The sequence below is a fragment of the Schistocerca cancellata genome, chromosome 2 (assembly GCF_023864275.1).
Source record: "Schistocerca cancellata isolate TAMUIC-IGC-003103 chromosome 2, iqSchCanc2.1, whole genome shotgun sequence".
In the NCBI taxonomy this organism is placed as follows: Eukaryota; Metazoa; Arthropoda; class Insecta; order Orthoptera; family Acrididae; genus Schistocerca; species Schistocerca cancellata.
In genome coordinates, this window is record NC_064627.1 from 785879888 (window position 1) to 785903390 (window position 23503).

The 23503-nt window shown below is 39.9% G+C and overlaps 1 protein-coding gene across 3 annotated transcripts in view; it reads right to left on the minus strand.

Annotated features, from left to right (window-relative positions):
• The window catches only part of LOC126162642 (Golgi-specific brefeldin A-resistance guanine nucleotide exchange factor 1), a 320165-nt gene that overhangs the window by 217856 nt on the left and 78806 nt on the right, over positions 1–23503 (minus strand). For all 3 annotated transcript variants that reach the window (XM_049919278.1, XM_049919277.1, XM_049919276.1), the window contains exon 13: positions 21160–21311. In XM_049919278.1, the coding sequence (XP_049775235.1) occupies positions 21160–21311 (152 nt within the window). The remainder of the gene's footprint in view (positions 1–21159; positions 21312–23503) is intronic.

Genomic DNA, 23503 nt, shown 5'->3' on the forward strand with positions numbered 1-23503 from the left:
CCCTGCTTAGGTCCCTTCGAGTATACAGTAAAAAAAAATGGTGTTTATCTAAAATGTTGTGAGAAGATTTAGGAACTGCACTCCTAATACTTTTTTTTAAATGTCTGATCTGAAATTATTCAGATGTCCCTTAGAAGCCACAACTACTTTAGTATTTATATTTTATGGCATAAAATGTAGTAAGCGAAACAAATTTAAAACCTCCGTAATACAAAGACATGGTGCAGACTGCTTCACTTCACTGACATTTTAAAAGAATCTCTTCCCTTTGTAAGGCAGAGATACTGGTTCAGTTTATGCACTTCTCTTCTTGCCATGCTCATACTGATATGTTTGTGGTGACAAAATGTCATCCCTGGTGGGCTAGTGATTATATTCATTGTATCTCTTGTCTAAACCTGGTTTTGGACGAGGCTTGTATATTTTTCTACTTTTTGAGGTATGAGGCTCATTTTTCTAACAATGACTCTCACTTTTTTGCCCTCCTCTTTCTGTTTGGACCAACCAAAAGAACCTCTGCTAAAGACCTACAAAATTTTGCAGTTTGGTTTTCATGGCAGTGCTTTTTGTGCAGAAACCAGCAGCTGACAACTGAATGATCTATGAAATGCAGTGAACACCGATGAAACACACACAAATCAGAAACCTGTAACAGATAACAATTCTGATCTTGTTTGAACTGCATATAAAGATGCTAATGTGCAACAAAGCTTTCCCATAAAAATATATAAAAAGTGCTGATAGAGCAAGTGGACAATCATGTCCATTGAAGCCTAAATTGTGCTAGTACAATTTTAATGCAAAATTACTATGCATAGACATGAATTTACTGCTAACTGTCAATAGTACAAGACTGTACACTCTTTTCCAAATAACCATGCCCCATGTATCTCCAAAATAATTCCATTTAACCTAATTATGAGCAACTGACATGGCAATGGCACAGTGCTTTCATCTTTACAAAATTCAGTTCCTTGCACCATGATCTACTAACTCTAGGTAGCAGCATAGCAAGAGAAATACATGGTGCAGAACATGCATAAATGTTGCAGATCAGTTGGAAGCAAGGCAAGAGACTCGGACCAGCAAAATAAATAAAAAAATGGAGCCCGATTATCATGTAGGCTCGGGTGGGAAGGATTAAAAAAACAGTGGACTTAGAGCAGAATCCTAATAATGCTTACTGCTCATATTCCAGTACTAGTCAATATTCCAATTTGTTGCTTGTTTGTTGTTGACCCTGAAGGACAACGTTTTGCTTCATATTTGCAAGATACGAAATGCACCACTTATTGGCTTTCTGTACTAATACAGCTAACAAAAAAGTATAGCATGGTTGACTCATTCATATCGTTCAGTCAAATCAAAGAAGATACCTACTGTCTTTATCTTAACGTACAGTCCTAAAAGTGCCTTCTGTCCTGCATACATTGCAAATGTAAAAACACATTGTCTTGCTGAAATTCTTTAAGCCGCTATTGCATGATGCTGCTATTTGGTACAAACCTTAAATTTATATATAATATTAAGGCAATCACTTGTGTAAGAACAATGTTACTGTCTGGCAACACACACAGTCTGGCTGTATCGAGCTGGAATGTCTAACATCATTATGTAGACCTAAACAGTTCAAGATGGATAATTTTTGCTGAATGTCAAGTGTACATAAACACATGTGGAAGCAGCTGAAAGAATGAATTATTCCTGCCACTTAGATGACATTTTTAATGTATGGAAAATGATGCTTCATGCTAGCGCATTATGTTTCCATGACTCAAACTGAACGATTAATAATTAACCAATATTTTCAGTTTGTGGCCACATGACAACAAACCTAAAATATTGAATACATAAAAATTACATCAAAATTTCATGTTTGATCTGTTACATAGCATTCTGTGTATCAGACCCTACTCTCAAGATATCTTTTTCACTGGAACTGTTTTCCAAAAACAGTCATGCGTATAATACAGTGTTAAAAAATTGCTAGATACAGTGGAATAAGGCAGATTTTATGTGTCTCTTGCACCATGATAAAAGTGAGGGCTCATCAGCCTCTGTGCAAAGCCTGAGAAGGGGGGCAATTCTAAAAGTGGCAGCAACTAAGCTTAGTTATCCCACAGCGAACAGTATCTGCACCTTTTGGTGAGCGGCCCCATAAACTGTGTCATCACAATCAAGTTAGGATTGTACAAACACTTTATGAAACAGGGGCTGATGAACTATTTTTTTATCCACATTTTGTTAGATAGTAACTGCTGTAAAAGAGTTTTTCAGATCAATCAGGTGCAGCAATCAGATAAGTCTGATCAGAAAAACAGCCCAAATAATAACTGAATTTAATAAGATTTTAAATTGTTCGCTCAATCTAAATTCTGTGAGATTAATACTTAAAGGAGACCTGCACAGATGTTTTTAAAAAAATCAATAAAAAATAAAAATATATGGCCAATCCATATCTTTCTCTTAATTACTAGTTGCAACTGGCTTTCTGTTCCTGGAAAGCTGAGAGATAGGAAAATTCAAAAAATCATTGACAATGAGCCACCTCCAGCAAGGCAAGACTGTCAATAGGGGAGTGATATCTTCTGGATCCATAAAGAGAGACTACTGTGCAGCCTTGGTTCTAAGGGAAAGACACCATGACAGTTATCCATGTGCTCCAATTTCTTTCTTTTCCTTCAAAGCTAATGAGAGTAAAAAACAAAATGTTTCTCAATTTTGTTCACTCCTTCCCATGTTTGGGGAGAGGAATGTAAATAGCTTCCCCCCACATATCAAAGAACTATTCTATTAATTATTTGAAGTTAAAAAGTTCTAGACAGGTTTTTTTATCACCTGAAGCAATGTGCTGTAGCATGATGTGATGGATTTTATTATGAAGAAGTGCAAAGTTCTGTGCCTTCAACATATCCGTAGCAAGCTCCCACAATAGGAATGGAAGGTTGCATGCTTTGTCATTTCTAGAACTGAAGTTTCAATTGCTTCTCTCAAACAATCACAGCAAAAGGCTCGAGCTTATCTTGCAGTGACAGGGCTTTGAGCAAAATACTCCACCACAATTTGGGCAATGTCATTTTAACAAAATTATTGAGGTTTTCATGGCCACTCACTGACATGTTGTCCATTGGCTTCTGTCTCAGGTTCTTCGCCAACGTTGATGGGACAGGTACATATAATAATATTCAGCCATTAGCTTATCCCTTTGACAGCTTGAGGCGCACGACCTGCTTGCCACACTGAGGCGCCGCGGACTACGGCGTAATCCAGCTACTTGCGCTAAGTCCTGTTCCTCGGAGCCACCACCGGGACCGGAGTGGCCCGCACTTCCCAATCCGTCCTGTGCTGAATACTTCTGGACTGATTATGACTCGCGCAGAGCCAGCGTGAATTTTCGGCAACTTTGAGCTCTAATATCTCCAGCAATAGTTTTTGTAAATAAATCAAATTTGGCCATTTTGTACAACTTCATGCGTTCTCTTAAGAATAATAATGAAAAGAATTTTATGAGCCATATTGAGTCAGAAAATTGTAGGTAAATTGGCCAAAAAAACAGGCACCCGAAAAACTTCGAAGTTTGGCTTCTTGCATCTCCTGGATGAATGCTATGACGAACATGAAACTTGGAGTGTAATAACCTAACATTGCAAGGTACTCAAATATAAAGTTTCATTTGCGTAGCACTTTCCAGTATTGAACGAATTAAGTGCAAAATTGATGATTTCGTAAAATATTCAATAATTCAGTATTTTTGTTCTGATTCTGCTAGAAAACTACGTTCTATAAAACATTCCAAGCTGTAAAAATCGGCCTTGAAAACAATGTAAACTTCAGAGCGCATATCTGGTAGAGTGAAAGAATGATGAAAATGAAATTTAGAGTGCAATATATTGACAGCACAAAGATATGGAATAAAAATTTTTATTACCCTAATATTTTCCAATCATCTACAAATTCGTCAAACAGGTGTTTTTTTTTTTTCTTTCTTTTAAGATGAAAGCAGGGTATATTCGATACTTCTTTTACAAATACAGTTTTCTATTAAGGCTTCAAGGCCACTCTCATTTGAGCAACCGATTTTAAACCCCCCACCCTCCCCAGAACAATGATTTAATTTCCAATATTGGCTAACATAGAGGCAAAGTAGTAAGAAAAATCGCATTGAGAACAGAGTTTTAACTTTGGCATGTTATTTCTCATTGATCAAAGGCACTTGAAATTGATTATAGAAAACAGGTTTTGTACAAGTAGAACTGAATGTGATCTATATTAGTACTACTCAGGATAAAAGAATATAACTGTCTATGTTATGTCTTAATAATTTAAATTTATCATACGTAGATTACTACATAAGTTTTGTTATACTGGCGCAATGTACTCAACGTAATTACATCTACCACAGTACAGATATTGCGCCATCTCAATCGCCAAGTCCATTCATTTTCCAGCAAACTCTACATATGAAGAAGTCAGGCATTGTTTGAATAAGTTTACACCTGTTACATCTATTTCCCATCCTTTTCGATCCGGACTTTGGACAGACACTGGCAAAGTTAAAAATATAAATATTTTTTTACATTTTTTAGTAATTCATTCAGAAGTGTCAAATATTCTCAGATTTAGTTCCAAATGATTAGTAATGCTTCTTTGTATGATAAGTCTCAAAGCAAGGTACAACACATAATGGAACGTTGCAAGTTTTGCATTGGTATTTTTGTTTCCCGGTGTACTTTCTGTTTAGAGCAAATCACACATCTGCACATAAGCATATTTTTCTGCGATGTTCACTGACAATAAAATCCAGAAAACGTCTCCCTATGAATTGCAGAGGATTCTCGTCATCGTAGTGCCTTCCCCTACCAGCTTTTTTTCCGTTCTGCAGCATGTTTTTCTGCACTCTCCCTTATAAGAGAGAGGTGAAACTCTGTGAGTACCATTTTTCGCCCTGTTACCAACCAGTGGAGGGCATGAGCATTTATAATGCACAAATCCAGAATGTGAAAAAAATATTTCTAGTACCATTTCACAGTCTTACGCACTAATTCCACTGAGCTCAGTAACATGTAACAGTCAACTGCACCCATACTTGAGTTGTAACCTACAATACATGGCAGTTTCTTTATTTTTTCGCCAGTATTTGTCAGTCTTCGCTGTTTCACTCATTTGTGTTGTGTGACTTGTGGTCAACATGCACACTTCTCTCTTATCGCACCACTTCATAGTAAGGATCTTGTCAATGGACTTAAACTCAGTTTCTCCTCATTTTAATTTCTTCCGCAATTTTGGCATGTTGTGCCTATTCTTATGACCAGTGCCACATGTGGTTGTTCCATGGTTGTGAAACTACAGGAACAGGTCCAAGCTGGAGTACCAATTATCGACATACAGAATATGACCCTGTTCCAAATACAGTCCCATAAGAGTAGCCACTACATCGCCACTTTTCACTAAATTGAGGAAAAACAATTTCTGTTGTTGCACGTGTATATACAGGGCTATTACAAATGATTGAAGCAATTTCATAAATTCACTGTAGCTCCATTCATTGACATATGGTCACGACACACTACAGATACGTAGAAAAACTCATAAAGTTTTGTTCGGCTGAAGCCGCACTTCAGGTTTCTGCCGTCAGAGCGCTTGAGAGCACAGTGAGACAAAATGGCAACAGGAGCCGAGAAAGCGTATGTCGTGCTTGAAATGCACTCACATCAGTCAGTCATAACAGTGCAACGACACTTCAGGATGAAGTTCAACAAAGATCCACCAACTGCTAACTCCATTCGGCAATGGTATGCGCAGTTTAAAGCTTCTGGATGCCTCTGTAAGGGGAAATCAACGGGTCAGCCTGCAGTGAGCGAAGAAACTGTTGAACGCGTGCGGGCAAGTTTCACGCGTAGCGCGCGGAAAATTGGCTCATGCCACAACTGGAGACCGACAGTGCCGACTTCATCTTTCAACAGGATGGTGCTCCACCGCACTTCCATCATGATGTTCGGCATTTCTTAAACAGGAGATTGGAAAACCGATGGATCGGTCGTGGTGGAGATCATGATCAGCAATTCATGTCATGGCCTCTACGCTCTCCCGACTTAACCCCATGCGATTTCTTTCTGTGGGGTTATGTGAAAGATTCAGTGTTTAAACCTCCTCTACCAAGAAACGTGCCAGAACTGCGAGCTCGCATCAACGATGCTTTCGAACTCATTGATGGGGACATGCTGCGCCGAGTGTGGGAGGAACTTTATTATCGGCTTGATGTCTGCCGAATCACTAAAGGGGCACATATCGAACATTTGTGAATGCCCAAAAAAACTTTTTGAGTTTTTGTATGTGTGTGCAAAGCATTTTGAAAATATCTCAAATAATAAAGTTATTGTAGAGCTGTGAAATCGCTTCAATCATTTGTAATAACCCTGTACAACAAAATCCAAAATATACACACTCTGACAGTCAGACAGTACAAATGTTTATTATGAATCTACTTCGCTTGGTTGGAATAAATTGCTTAACAGATAATCGTCATTTGAACAGCAAGAGACTTTCATCTACACAAAGCTTGTGATGAGGACGAAATGAATTACAAACCTTGCCAACAATTGTCCTTATTTTAAATAGACTGCCAGCTTAAGTACTTGCAGAGTTAACACTGAAATATAGCATCCTCAGAAATAGACAAAAATGGTCTCTAGACATAATTTTGCTGAAAACTGGTTTGTTCAAAAGTGTATCTCTAGACCAATAATCACTTAATTTTAACTTCTTAACTTGTGCCATTAGAAGGCAAATATCAACAAAACAATACATTTCCTCAAATACAGAGTCTTCCCACTTTGACAGTCGAGAATTAACAGATTCTGCAGCATTTTCTCTGTAAACGTAAAAACAATTTGTTTCATCTGATATAAATTGCAACGGCTCTTGAGACAGAAATATCACAAAAAATGAAAGAATGCTTGGGTCAGTATCTAGTTTACATTTGTATCCTGAACTCGAGTCATCAAAGTAATGGTTTAATAGCTGGAAATTGGTTTCTTGCCAGTCAAACGTGTCACTGTCACTTTCTGATTCCTCAGATTCACAGGAACTGTTTACTGTAATTCTTGCTCTCCCCTCTGATGTAAAGGGCTGAGGACTACAGCTTTGAGATTCTGTTGGAGACTCATCACTGCTAGCAAAATCAGAATTCACACTCACTGTCGCTCCTAGTGAGCATATCCAGGTCCTCTTTTTCTGTGCAACCATGGCACAGTCACATTTCTCCCATTAAAATAATAATAATAATAATAATAATAAAACTGACAAATACGTGAAGCAAAGTCAAATTCTGCGAAGAGGGAACACAGAAAAAAACATATATGCATTCTCAAACTATACAGTCAGACCACTGAACAGCTACTGGAAGAGCAGAGTGGAAAGACAGCTCTGCGTTTTTACATGTCTGTTGTAAGGTAGATGTGACTCAGCGCGCCTGAACTCGTCCCTAGCCGTGAAAATGCCTGTGGCATGGTATGTGCCAACTCATCCTTAGCGCTGTAGGGAAAACCAAAGGCTGCACTTAAACACATCGGGTGTGAAAGGGGAACGGCGAGGCATGCCGAGTTAACAGGTCCCCAGCAGTCAAAGGGTTAATTCCAGCCAGTCACCAGCAACAGAGGATGAAGTTCTGACAATGACAGCCTTTTGGGCTGACAAAACCTCAGAGAAATCATCACACAAATGGCTTCTGCAGAAGCCAACAGGCATATGTCAATCTCACCTTTATTCAGTCAGAGACTCCCATTCCTCAAAATACATGCTAACAGGACATTTTGTAACTCCCTTCCCACAAATTATGACAGCCTTCTATACTATTGGTGACTTAGTGAAATGATTTACTGAGTTCAGAAATATCTGTTAATATGTATTCTTCATCCGTTTAAGCCTGATTGTAAAGCAGTGCTTAACATTAGGTTAATGAACAGGCTGCCTTCTATATCGTTCTGGAGAGTTTGGAATCAGTGAGTCAGCAGCCAGGTGGATCCTACTAGAGATTTATTTCACTTAATCCCACCTCTCCACTTTTTGGCTGTACAGAATCCCATTTATGTTGCTGACTACCGATCCACTGCTTTGTCTGGTATATGCATTGGGAAATTATCACTAGACTTCAAATCATTAGAAACTTCCTACCAAGCAGGGTTTGTGAGGACACAAGATCACAACAAGATATCAATGATGGAGACAGGCAGCAGCTCTGCTGAACTGGCTGTTGCACCTCATCTTCATATCCACATGGGGCTTAATAGCTCCACCCCAAGGGCAAATGAACCTGGAGTCCAGCTGGGAATGCTCTAACAGAAGGCTGTAGTAGTTCCCAAAGGCAGACTTCAGTGTTACTGTCATTATCACTTTTGTGTTCTTCAGAATCAAGACAAAGAGTGATCTGATGCTTTTCAGATTTTTGACAGGCCTATTCAGTCTACGCTTCTATGACCAGCACTGTTCCTCCTGAGAGGGTGGTGGCAACTTCATTTGTAACACATTCTTTAAGAGTTGTATGTCTGACTATAAGGGTCAACAATTGTCTCCAGGCAAAAATCTCCATTTAAAAAAGTTTTATTGTTTTCTCAAATTCTGCTTTGGTCACAGAACAATTGGTGACAAACATTAGTATTTTCGTAACAGTCTCCCAACCTTCCCCTTTTCAAATGTGGTGTTCAATCTTGAGACCATCTCCTGGAGCTTTTTTACTTTAATAAATGCTTAACACAAATACAAACAGTACAGTTCAAGGTTTGATTGGTGGTGGTTAAGAGTCCCTCTGTCAAGACATTCTTCATCTGGACTTAGTGACGTCTGTCAGAAATTTGGCCAGATTATGAACGTATGTCTGAGTTATAAAATCTAGGCACTGAAAGCAATACTGATAGAAGATGTTAAATTACATGGCGTGGGCCATTACATAAGTAAGAGCAGACAACAGGTCTCCCAGGGCTCATCTGTAGTGAGAGAGACCCAACACGCTTCCAACACACCACCAATTGGTCTATTACAGAATAAAGAATACTTCCTATTAGGGAGATTAATAATAGCAAAAAGTTGAAGGTAAGAAACATAGCGAACATTTGTTGGATGAACAATAATAGATCACGATGAGAGAACTAATCAGGTCTGCAGGTGGATGAGGCCACGCAAGTGTCCCCTGTTGCTCTGCATGCCTCTGCTGCCCCTGTCCCTCCCCTCGCCACAAATGACCCATCCCGACATGTTAAGGAGGGAAGCAGTACCTATTATTCACCACCCAAAAAAGAGAAAATAGGGTGCAGCAGAAAAAAAGCAATTGAGATAGAGTAAAATAGATATGACCTAGGCAGCTTGCAAAGGAGGTGAGATCAAGTGTTCCCCAGACCCAGCATGTGGTGGAACACACGCCAATCCCAACCACCTGCCCCCACCACAAAAGTAGTTTACAACATTTTATCTGACAATACCTACCACTTTCACAGAGTAAATGGAGAACCAGTTCAACAGTCCACAAGTTTTCAACCAATATTACAGGCAACAAATCTAGAAGACCATGTTTAACATCGACAGTCAGGAGCAGACAGCAATCCTCAGGATGTGAGTACTGACCATTAAGCTTTGTGAGAAGAATGTGAGGGTGGATTATTATGTCAAATAAGCCATGAATTAACCTGCTATGACAAATGTGGAAGTGTCATAAGATGATATAGATGTAGAGGAATTCCTTCCGAGGGGAACTGACGGAGGAGTACCATCCATCAGTAGTTTCTTTGATAGTTTGATGTTAATTAGAGGGGGCAGTAGGCCACCAGATGTTGTTCCATCTCTGAGTATTGGAGTTATTTGCAAACTGCAAGCCCACACCTGGAATCATCAAAGTGAATGTTGGGCAAATAATTGCTTCTCTAGGCAAACAATCAGCCAGGTGTTTCCCTGGAATACCTACATGACTTGGGACCCGCAGAAAGACAAACGAGCAGGCAGTACCACTATAGTAAGAGAGAAAGTCACAAACAGCAGGTATTATAGACTGCTCACTGAGCAACTACAAACAAAAATGCAGTCTAGGAAGGCCTGTTTAATAAAACATAGGGCTCTGTTAATGTTATCGGCTCCGAAAATTTTTCTGGAAACAACCACTGGGAAATATAAAAGCATCTCATTGGTTTTAGAGCCTTCAGTGTAAATGATGGTAGCATCTTGATATTTCTGAAGAACAAGAGGAACGGATGCCAAAAGGTCATTGGGGCAACTAACTTCAGGACCTTGAAATACAAGGGTTGGAACTTTAATAATGGCAACTATTTATTTATAGCTCATACAAAATAGATACATGTTTCAAAGTTTTACTGACCTTCAGGGTTGTTGTTGTTGTGGTCTTCAGTCCTGAGACTGTTTTGATGCAGCTCTCAATGCTACTCTATCCTGTGCAAGCTTCTTCATCTCCCAGTACCTACTGCAGCCTACATCCTTCTAAATCTGCTTAGTGTACTCATCTCTTGGTCTCCCTCTACGATTTTTACCCTCCATGCTGCCCTCCAATACTAAATTGGTGATCCCTCGATGTCTCAGAACATGTCCTACCAATCGATCCCTTCTTCTAGTCAAGTTGTGCCACAAGCTCCTCTTCTCCCCAATTCTATTCAATACCTCTTCATTAGTTATGTGATCTACCCATCTATTCTTCAGCATTTTTCTGTAGCACCACATTTCAAAAGCTTCTATTCTCTTCTTGTCTAAACTATTTATCTTCCATGTTTCACTTCCATACATGGCTACACTCCATACAAATACTTTCAGAAACGACTTCCTGACATTTAAATCCATACTCGATGTTAACAAATTTTTCTTCTTGAGAAACGCTTTCCTTGCCATTGCCAGTCTACATTTTATATCCTCTCTACTTCGACCATCATCAGTTATTTTGCTACCCAAATAGCAAAACTCCTTCACTACTTTAAGTGTCTCTTTTCCTAATCAAATTCCCTCAGCATCATGTGACTTAATTCGACTACATTCCATTATCCTTGTTTTCCTTTTGTTGATGTTCATCTTATACCCTCCTTTCAAGACACTGTCCATTCCGTTCAGCTGCTCTTCCTAGTCCTTTGCTGTCTCTGACAGAATTACAATGTCATCGGCGAACCTCAAAGTTTTTATTTCTTCTCCATGGATTTTAATACCTACTCCAAACTTTTCTTTTTTTTCATTCAGGGTAGTCACCAGCATTGTGTATAACCTGTTGACAGTGATGTGGAAGTCTAAGGATACTCTTAGCAGTGCCAGTTGTGTTGACAGTTCGAGCAGCGCGGCTGTTGCCAGATGAATTTGTAGCAGTTCTGAAGCGAATGCCACGAGATATTTCCTTCAGTTTAGAAATCTAGTCACACTTACGAGGACTTTAGTCAGGGGAGTGCAGTAGGTGGTACAGCACTTAGCAGCCCCATCAGTAAAACAAATAAGTAACAGCTTGCGCTGTACGTGCTTCAACATTGTCCAGCAAAATAATATCAGGTCCTGCAGAAAGTGTCATCACTTCTGTCTCTATGCTGTTCATTTTTGGAACACAACCTATGACCAGCTGAGAAACAGAAGTGACGACACTTTCTGCAGGACCTGACCATCATTTTGCAGGACAATGCTCAAGCACATACACTGCAAGCTGTTACTGATTTGTTTGACTGATGGGGCTGCTAAGTGCTATACCACCTACTGCACTCCCCTGACTTAAGCCCTCGCGAGTTCAACTCTATTTCTAAACTGAAGGAAATACTTCCTGGCATTCGCTTCAGAACTACAGATTCATCTGGCAATAGACCACGTCGCTCGAACTGACAACAAAACTGGCACTGCAAAGACTATCCTATGACTTCCACATCGCTGTCAACAGGTTATACACAATGTTGGTGACTACTCTGAAGGTCAGTAAAACTTTGAAACCCCTATCTATTTTGAATGAGCTGTAAATAAATAGTTGCCACTATTAAAGTTCCAACCCTCGTATCTCGGTCCTAATTTGTGTCTGGGTACTAAACAAGGGAGCTGCACGTGAGCGGTGTCCTGTAAAACACATGGAGCCCATTCTAAGGACATTAGCAGAGCGTCCCATCAGATTGCATCATGGTGTACTGGTAATCCCACCCAAGGGTGGGAGTGACTGGGTCGATGACCCTTGCGTGCAAAAATAATTTGCTAGGTTGGATGATTGGGAATTTGCTGTATGGTGACTGCGTAAGTGAGCACGAGTTGGTATCACCGAAACTGAAGAGGAAAATTGCTGCTTTGGTGGGGAGATTGTCTATGGGACTAGTTGAATACACCAGTGGCCAGGCTTATTCCATGATGATGGAGTGGGTCCAATAATTTTAAAACTGAAGTTGCCACTAAAACATTAACCTGGCAACCGTAGTGCAATCTGGACGAGACTTGGGTTCCAATAAATATGGAAGGGAGCAACATAAACTGCACTCCAAAAGGTGTGGGCAAAGATGCAGCCAGTCTAGTTGACAAATATGGTTCACATAAGATTTTTATCAAAGAAGGGTCCCAAAAATTGGGTCTATGTCACAATATTCAAACAATGGATACCCATGTACATTTCTGGGTCATGAGGGACTATGGTATTATGACAGTGATGCACAATTCATGTTTTAGTGAGATAACTGCTGGAAGTTATGGGAAAGGGCTCCAGTAGAGGCCCTTCAGATGGCAATTTGTAGCTGATGTTCAAGGCAAGGCTTCAGTTTGGAAGCTATACAAAGTGCACAAATTGCCTTCTTGCATGACAGAGTGACCAATGATCTGATGGAGATCACTAGCCTGTTCATGACAATTAGGAAGTGTGCAACACTCAGTACAGAGCCATGAGGGACAAGTAACCAGTATGGAGCCTCAAAAGCCCCAAACATGGAGGGTAAAAAAAAGTGACATGATGGTAAAGAAAATGTGGTGACATATGCCTCATACACAACAAAAAAAGACTGCAATGATGAGCTGGTTACAAAATGCCTGTCACAGTACTGTTTCCCACCTAATCAGATGATCGGTTGTGCATCGTGCTCCCAAAAACCATACTGATAGGGGGATGAATGGCACCATGATTTGAGAGCCCAGCACGATTGCCAGGAACCATCCTTTCAAGCAGTTTGCTGAGCACATTGCTGAGAATAATCATTTATGTATGTTTCAATGGTTGATGACTTTTTGCCTGGTTTAAGGACTGAGACAATAATATTATCTCAGCATTGCGAAAGATAACACCTTCAAGCATAATACAACTGAAATCCCTATGTTGATGGAACCTTTGAATAACATTCAGATGTTGGATCATCACAGCAATAACTGACACATTGGTACAAATACCACCATGAAGTAAGAGATCCAGGAAAGCTGCTGATCTTTGATGGCCCAGAAGACTATGGATCTTGGCCTACACTTGAAGTGCAGTGATCCCAGCAATTTTTCTTGCTGTATTTAATTAGATAGCAAGCCTTATTATTAGGTCGTTAAAAGTGAGGAGACTGGTCTGTGAAGGATGTTGCTTGAAATATTGTAGGGTCCTTCAATGATCCTGAATAGCTGTTGCAATGTGTCTGCTCTACAATAGCAAGCAGAGAGGGCCTGTAGTAAGGCAAAGTGCATTTCCAGCATGGAGACGATCACATTGGAGATTTTTCCAACAATCTTGTTGATGGAATTTAATGGGGGGGGGGGGGGGGGGGGGCAAAGATGATAACATGGGTATACAACTCTCAGCTGGCTAATCAAATACATCAATGTGGTACCTGGTCTGACAGGTGATGATTAAGAGGTCCCAGAATCACTGGAAAGTGGTTGCTGTCACAAAGATTATTTGTATTGCTCATTGCAGTGAAGACAAGAGATTGGGGGAAGAGATAATAAGTCAACAGACGAAAATGTGCGATGTGTGATGTGCGGCACTGAAGAAGGTAGGAGTACTGTCATAGTGGTACATTCCCACAGAGGGTGGTGCACACATCCAAAATAGGAGAAAAGGGGAGAGAGGAAGAATTGTTAGATTATTCAGTTATTGCAGTTATTGTCTCAAGTAAGAGCACTGCCTTGAGGTAAACTTATGAATGGTGATTGCTGGAGTCATTTTCTCTGCATTGCTATTGCTCCTAACACTGTACGGAGAGGAATCCACACACAAATGATATCTGTGTGAACCAATGTACAGACCCCTCCAGACATTCTCTCAGGGTGACTACAGTTCAGACAGAATGCATGGTAATCTTGAATAGTTGTGGAATGGTCATCAGTGAGCCATGTTTCTTGAAAAGCAACACAGATTACAGAACAAGATGACATTAGTTGTCATGATTCAAGAAGGTGACAGCAACATTCATTGCTGTCCCATTGGACATCACACAGTGTCCTGGTTACGTACGAGGAGCCCAAGAGTCATACCTGAAGATCACTGTTTATCACTAGTGGAGATGGAACATCAACAAACTTAGATTCCGACTTAGATGGCAAAGGAAGGGGGGATGATTTGGTGCCTGCGGGTCCACCAGTGTAGCCGCCTCCTCCTCCTCCGCCTCCTCCTCCTCCTCCTCCTCCTCCTCCTCCCCCTCGGCATTCCAGTTTCTGTAGTGCAGGAATGGAAGAAAAGTGAGCAACCCTGGGCCTCCAGTCCATGGATCCTTCAGCCTCTGGCTGGTGTATGGTCTGATCTGTGTATCTCTCAAGAGATTTTTCTCACCCCTGACACTGGTACACACTGGAGGAGGTTGCTGCTTCCCCGGCCAGGTGCGGGTTTTTGTTGCCACAAAAGGTGCTGCAGAAACAATGAGAGTTGAGGGCCTATCACCCCCACAGTTGACTAGCAGGACTACTAGGTGTCAACTTCAAGCGAGTAAATACACCAGGTACAGTTGACAACCCACCACAGCAGTGGCAAATATCGATATCATTGAGACTGGATACAAACCATAATATTATCTGTGAGCTTCAAAATATTAAGAGCCAATCTGTGACCTCAAGTTTCATGGATTTTGCATTCTGTACATAGGTTAGTACACTTCAAGAATCAGGGACGGTGACCATTCCTGCAATTTGCAGACACAGGTGGTATAGTAGATGGTGAATTTTCGTGATGTGACTGACCTCAGTCTCTGCAAAATGGGTCACAGATATGCAGAGAAAACATATGATCATTTGGCATTTGAAACACTGGATTCGTGGTGGGAAACACAGCTTCACATTGCAGTCATAACACACCATTTTGACCTTTTCTGAAACTGAACCAGTGGGATGAATGCACCAGTCTGACTTCTCTCCAGGTGTCCATGCAGTTATTTGTCCATCTTTAGTATTTGCTTCCAGTTACAAATTTATTTCTTTATCATGTTGAGATTTTTATGGGGTGCAACAGTAACCAGTACACCACCAAGTTGTTTACAGGACAGTAATACCCAGGACTTGGTGGGATTTTGTGTCTTAAGATGGAACCAATTCATTATTTCCCAAGGGATGAGAGTTCACCAAATAGGTTTTCAATAATCATCACAAAAAAATCATTGGAGTGTTAGAGAAAGAACCTTTCTTCTGTTCCGGTGCAAACGAAAAACTGAGGGGAATAACTATCTGCAAATCATTTGGTTTTGCTTTTCTCCTGTGGTTCCTAGGTTGTAAAGACCACCACCAAATTGTGGTCTGTCTGAAGAGATTGCTGGGACTATGCAGCCACCAGCTGATAACTTTGGTTGTTTCACGATGCCAGAAATCTGCCATGATGCTTCCTCATCCAAAGAAGGACTCTCCCCAACACATACCACCCAGCCAGAGCAAAGACCATGTGGCATGACGGCCACTGCCCGGAAACCCAGTGCTCCCAAACACACAGACAACTACGCCTCAGCATGTGCAGCAAGGTGACAGCTCAACCATCAATAGTGTGAGCCCTGGGCACTCAGGGGGCTGCAACTGTATGGGTACCTGATGATGCCCCACATGGACTGGATATTGGGTGACCTTCCCCGCCCAGTCCGCATAATCTGTTAAATTTTGAAAAAGTAGAGGTCAAACCCAGATGTTGAGACTGAACGAAAGTTAACTGAAGTATGTGGTCAATAATAATGGAACAAAGTGGGAGAAGCTGAAATCAATATCCTACGATAAGGCTAGGTTGTCAGAAGGGAATCTGTTCTAGAGAATAAGTTTGACAATTTGAGGAAAGATATAGTCAGTAAGTAAAATTGCAGCACAGTATAGGAAAAAGTAATTCAATGGCTTTGGACCCCATGCTCACCACATACGTAATCATCAAAGAGATGCAAGTCCCCCCCCCCCCCCCCCCCCATGTACAGCTCACAAAAAACAGGGTTGATGAATATGGAGTAGTTCTTCACATGCAAATTGCCCAATTTTCCACATGTTGGGTATCCACTACATGCCACAGTTGTGTGTCCATAATACTAGTATTTAAAACAGTGCATTGTATTAACTATATACGGTTTCACTAAAAGGAAGACGATGCTTGGCATTATATATTCAGCAACTTCAGAGAGCTGTGGATGTGATCTCTAGGCTACTATTCACTGTTCATATTATTTTGAATAACTGTCATGCCACCACCTTCCCACTGTTCCTTTTGTTTGCCTACATCTGTATTCATGAAGCCTTTCCATGAGACAACACCTAAATTAGAATTGAGGGTGTTGTACAATACAATAACGATTAAGTAGTCTTCCGGAACATTTGCAATGTGGATATGTTCAGTCTGCCCTGTATGGCTGATTCAGCCAAAAAGAGCTCTCATCCTAAAAGCTGTGACAGACTTTTGTGTACAGAATAAAACTGAGACTTTCTTAGCTGTCATTTCTAGAATAATTCCCTGCATACTGGCTGCCACTAACAGTTACTGAACTGAGATGGGAGGAGGGTGGGGGGGGGGGGGGGGGGGGGGTAAAAAGAGTAAATATAAATCTAAGTATGGTCCAGTAGAGCAATTAGTGTTAGGAAACCCTTGAGAATGCATGCTTCGGGTGCTGGTGGAACACCAATAAGGAATCAACCACCAAATGAATTTCATGTGTACCTGTCAGGTATTGTTAGCCCTTACTAAAATAGAAAGTGAAAACCTTACTAATGATCCCCTTCGTTTTATTGCTATAGGATACTGATGTGAGATTTAAAGGTTTCCCTACCAGTCAGACATGTGACACACCAGAGAAGATAAATACTTGCAAGCAGTTCTTGTATTTTCATGAAGAAACTACAAACATGCAGAAGACAGGAGATGTATAGGACTCTTCTTTTTCTCCACCACCACCAGTTTCACACTTCCAACAAATCTAGGACCATGAGATTTACCCGTACTTTATTTGTGCAGCTCCCAGTGAAGTGGCTTATTGTAGATGGTAGATGGATATCATCATCATCATGAACTCTAAGCACTATCTTGGCAAATCTTCAGTCCTTAAACTAAAGGTTTTATTATTTGGGCTGATGCTTTTGGTGAGATATCCAAAGGTTCATCCCATTGGTAGAATTTTAACTCTAAGAACTGGGAACTGTGTACCTCCCACAAGCAGGTAAGAAAATGAAGGTTGATACGGAGTCCCACACTATGTGAACAACCCTTATCCAACTGAGGTGCATAGCAGGTACCTATTGAACACAATTTCAAGTCAACAGGCATCCATCACACTAGACAGCATACCTAGAGAATGAATTTATTGTGAATCAACTTTGCTATCAGTGTTGCAGAGATCAAAAACTGGGAAGCTGGCTTGCTGGGCTGAGGAGCACCAGGTGAAATGAATCACAGAGAATTGCTGAAATGCTGGAAGAATATGGACAGAGTGCATTCTTCTTGGATTCAGATCAGGTCATCAATGAATCTGAACGAGTGAGGGCTTTAAGAACTTGGTGGCTAGACAGAATTTCTTTGTGACTCACAAGTTGGATGGCATAAGACAGTGCCATCTTCGAGTCCACGGCAGTAAGTTTCATTTGTCTGCAACTTGTATCTTTGAAGAAATACTTAAAAGTGAATATATATTTGGTCACTGTTACTAGGATTTAGGTGGGTAGATTTGAGTTGTACAGTCATTGAGTAATTTACATGTTCAATGGCAGCAATATCACATGCCTAAAAAAATTGGGGCAAGCAGAAGCTACCAGCAGCAGTACCAGAGTCCCATAATGGTAAGGGGACAGTGAAAGTAGAAAAGACAGTTTGTGTTAACTGATTTAGAACGCAGGCTGCATGTCAAGGGTTGAGGTGGTAGGTCCACAGGACAAATATCCTTTAAGTGAGACTTCAGATATTACCCACAGTAGCAGTGGGGTGACAAGTATGATTGACTTTGGGGATCTCAAGAGATGTGTGGAAGGTGGGAGTCTGGGGAGTGATGCAACAGAGGACAAAGTTTGAGGAAAAAGGGTTGAGATTCACAACAACAATTTCAAAAAATGATGTAAGTTATTTTATTCACAGAATTATGTAAAAACATTGAAAAATGTTTTTATTATGAATTATTTTTCTGAATGCTGCATGTCACATGTCATGTTTCATGCATTCAGTCAGATACTGTGGATCTTCCTAAAGTTCAGTCTGTGGAATTTTTAGTAAATCTCTTTTTGGTGTCATCCCTAATTAGAATCAATAGATTCCCCCAATTTTATTATCCAATTTTGACAACTGAAACTCCTTATTTTATTGACTGTCCTACTACTGATAATGAATCCACCTACACTGATCATGTTACAGTAAAACAAAGTAAGTACATGCCTCACAAACGGTTCACATCTTATTTTAATACTAACTGTAGTTATTCTGCCAAGTTGCTAGAAGCAACTTTATTATATCATGGTCCTAAACATTAATAAAGAAATTTATCTCCAATCTCAAACTACTATGATAACATCTACATACATAAAGAAATTATGACAAAACAAAAAGTTTTGGATTCCAGATACCCTTCAGTTTCTAAATGAGGAAATGGCAGGGGCAATTTAACTACCATATGACAATGCAAAGTGGTCTCATAGTCCAGGGTGAAGATGCCCTTTGCAGGACGCAAAGTAAGGTCAAGGAAATTAACAAAGAAATCTGGCAATATATGACACATGGATAAATGAAAAGCAGGAGAATAAAAATCCATATATGACACATGGATAAATGAAAAGCAGGAGAATAAAAATCCATTTTGCAACTGAGTCATTAGATATACATTATTCAAAAAGATGCTACTCTGATTAAATTTCAGACATGCAGCCACAGAAATGTTAGTTCTTTTCTACTATTTTGTCTATTTACCTTTCAGGCTTTTCAGATTGGGCTGACAGACTGAAGCTGCAGAAGTCACTCCATCCTCTTAAATCTTCGGTCTGCACCACTGGGCATGCAGCCGTAGATACATTAGCATCAGAGAAGTTGATCGGTGATAAAGATATATGCCTAAACTGAACCTATGGCTACGTGGTTGACCTAAGTTGGGATCTATGTATCATTATGAACTCTACTGTAGTGATGACTTTGTGAGTATATTAAGGAAAGTGCCAGATTCAATGACTGGTCCAAGTTGAAACCACTATCTACATTGATTAAATTCTTCATCAAATGGCTTTCAATTGCTTCTCTCTTCACGAAGTCCCAACAAGACTAAGTAGATGCTATGGTTTAGACATTTCATACCACACAGAGTGACCAGTGTTGATAAAGTGCTCCACCACAGCTGATTTAATGGAAAACCCACAACATTTTGGAGATATCTTGAAGGTGAGGATAAATTACAGAAATTTTCAAACAATCTACTTTCTATTCACAGAAAAATTCAGTTTACATTGAAAATTAAGAAGGAGGGATGCCTTTAATTTTTTGTATGTTTTCATTAATTGCAAAGATGATGGTACTTTCTGAAAAGTAGTGTATTACAAGCCACCTTGTATGGACTTATATTTACATGCAAACAGCAGTCTTACAAGATGAGTGTTTTCACAACACTGGTTCATGAAGCAAACACCATTGCTCATGAAGACAGTCTGCAGGATGAGCTTCTACTCTTTAAGGGAGATTTGAAGCAAATGGGCCTTCTTCACAACACAAATGCAAGGCACTACAAACAAAACATAAGGAACGAGAAAGAAGGCACAAACAGATTCAAATCAACGGCTCTCCTATCATATGTGGGAAGCCTCCATCAAGCACAAGTTAGTGATTTTTTGCCTTTCATCAAAGACAGCATCCATTTTGGGTTCTTACTTGATGCTCCTAAAGGCTACGATCTATGAAGTCCCCTGTCAGTATGGCCTTTCATACATTAGGCAAGTGACACAGTTCATGAATGATGCACAAAGTGCAGCAGGAACACCCAGCTCTTAAAGCCCAATAAACTGGCTATGCCAGAGCACTGCATCAACACTGGTCTCTATGTGGTATGAAAATATCTAAATTCTAGCATCGACTTAATTTTCTTGTGACTTGGTGATAAAAGAAGCAACTGAAATGTGTTTGGTAAAGAATTTAATCAATAGAGAGAACAATTTCAGCTTGGACTAATTGTGGAATCCAGGATTTTCTTTAATGAACTCACAAATACTTCACTACAGTGCATCTCATAATGATATAATGATAGCCTAGCATGTATCAGCCACATAGCCACAGATTCAATTTATGTGTACTACTTTCCCACCAATCCACATCTCTGGAACTTACCTAACTGTGGTAGCATGCACAATGGCACAGTCTGCTGATTTTAAAGGACAGAGCAAGTGCTGTAACTTGAATCTGTCGGCACCTTTGAAGATGGCCAGAAGGTATATGGTCGAAATATTAGGAGGAAAAAAAAAAAAATCACTTTTCTGTGCCTGCATACCCACAATTTCATGGGCCAGCTATTCCTCCATGAAAACATCAATGTGTGTACTATCACATTCTACTGCAGTGCGGAGGACAAGTTTTCCTGTGAGAAAAATTGCAATGGTATCGACCTTAATCCAAGTAATGGATGGAGGAAGCATAACTTATTGGCAAACTGATCTGTGCAATGATATAGGACTCATTTAATTTATTACAAAATATCTCTTTTGAAGGATATGTTTCATTCAAAATGTTGTGAAATGTAAGGAACCACTAAGTATTTGCAAACAATTAATAATTCTTTTAGATACCTCCGACTATACCTTTTTCTTATGTTTGATAGCCATCAACTGTTCATGACTTGGTATATTTTCTGATATTTTCTGTCTTCCAAATCTTGATGTATGTTGGCCATATTTCAATATTTCTGCTGCAGCCAGTGACTCTACATCTGAGACAATGTCAGATAAACCATCTGGAAGTAAAGAATTAATTCAAGATCACTTTTTTAATACCAAGACATAGCTTAATGGGATAATAAGCAAGACAAAAACACAATTTCCAGGGCATTTCAGTGAAATGTTTTTTGTCTTTTTCAGATTGTACCTTATGTTTAATAACTGTAAATAATTCATTCAATATTGCTTTTTTCATGGGTAACAGGACAGAGAAGCTGATAATTTATGGTTACAGATTTTAGATAATATGTTAAGTATATGGTAATATGTTAAGTTTCAGAAAAATGTAAGTGCCTTTCCAATACAAAACAAATACATTGTTTGAAGCTGCAATAAGGAACTACTATCTTTTTCATAACCATATCTTTGTATCAGTGACTGCTGCAGGATAGTAACAGGCATTACAAATTTTTGTTTTTGCAAAAAAGGCTTGAACCTAATAGGTAACTCATAATCAAATAATGTATTACTGGAAAATATATCCATAAATCATATTTTCAACCTTATAAACTTCTCTACTGTTTATGACACCTCAAAACTGCACTTCATTACCACAACTGTATATTTATCATGTTTTACATGGCATGTGTAAATATGGTGCTCACCTTGAGTCACCTAATTAAGTTTGACAAGACACCTCCTCCTGAATCTGTAACTGTCATATATTAATTTAAATACAAAAGAAATGCAGTAATTTTTGTTGGTCAGTTCACAGATTACCGAGAAAATACATTTGTCTACCTTCGTAATTGCTCTCTACCTTAACACACCACCCACACATTTAGTGCCTTCAGAAGGGGACCACATGGCAACTGGAATTTTGTAATTCTCTATATTTATGGTACTTGAGATTCAAAACTCAAATAGCAATCTTCCATAGCACTTTGATGTCACTCTCAAAAATTCTTGAGAAAATTGACTATGGTTTTCTCTAAGCAGTTTTAATTCATTAATGTTACGAAAGTTTTGACAGACTGCATTGCTCTGGCAGAAGGACTCGGGACTAGTAATCGCTTGTTCGATTCTTGTGTCCATCATTTTTTTTTCTTCATTTTTTCATTCAATTTGAATAACTATATTATTTCAAAATAAAATTTGTCAAATGTATGATTCATTATATCAATATAGCAGCCCTCCATGAGACTGGATTCCCAGATGAGTAAGCCATGGAATCTGAAAGATATAGAATATATAAAGAAAAACCTGGCAAGAGTTGTGGAGAATGTACACTTCTCGAGGACCAGTCTTGCAGTACACCACAAATGGATTGCAAGCATATTTTACTTCTCTTCTCCCAAATGTGATATTGCTACCTCAGTATCCTGCCAGATTGCTCCATGTCAATGCCAGGGCCAGCTCTATCTAGGCATGTTTGACAAAGTGGGCTTCTTGACAACACAACCCAGACAAATATACCTGTGCCTCCAACCAAACTAAAGATCACTTGCATTCTGAACTTGTCTCTCATCACACAATGTCAGATGTATTCTGTGCTGAGACCAGACTGGGCTTCTGACATGTCTACAGCCAAAATCGTGCTGTGCTTAAAGCCTTCCTGACTCCGACTCTAGTGACAGCCCCATTGCAGTTTCCACACCAGCTGGTGAGTCGCACAGGATGCACCTTATGATAGACACAGTCATGGACCTGCTAACCTGATGCTTTCAGGCATCAAACTGGATCCACCCTGTGGGGATGTTAGTGTGCCCAGGTACCTAACATTCCATTGACTTTGGGGCTGTCTGGTCTCTGGCCACCTCAGCAAGACCATCCAGCCAGCTGTTGCCACCATTGCAGTCATCACATAGCCTCAGTGGCCCCCAGCCAATGGGCACTGGCCAATTTTACTGAAAATAATGTGTTGCCAATAAAAGCTGTTTAACTTCTGGCTTCACTATCACACAGACCCGAAATTACCCATTCCCAGAGGTCACCCACACTCCATGTCATCATGGCCAGGTGGACATCCTGCTATCCGAGGGTGAATACATAATGGTCAGTAACCCAGAGGACTACATTTAGTATAAGAAGTGGGACTGGAAACCAGTGATACATTATAGGGCGTAGGTCTACAATGAAACTTTATTATGCTGAGTGCAGTACCATTTCTCACATTTATGATTTTGGTGTCGATTCCTTTTCTGTTAAATACTTTCCTTGTACTGTACGCATGGGCCTTGCAATGTCCAAATAAGCAGTAGAGAAGGTT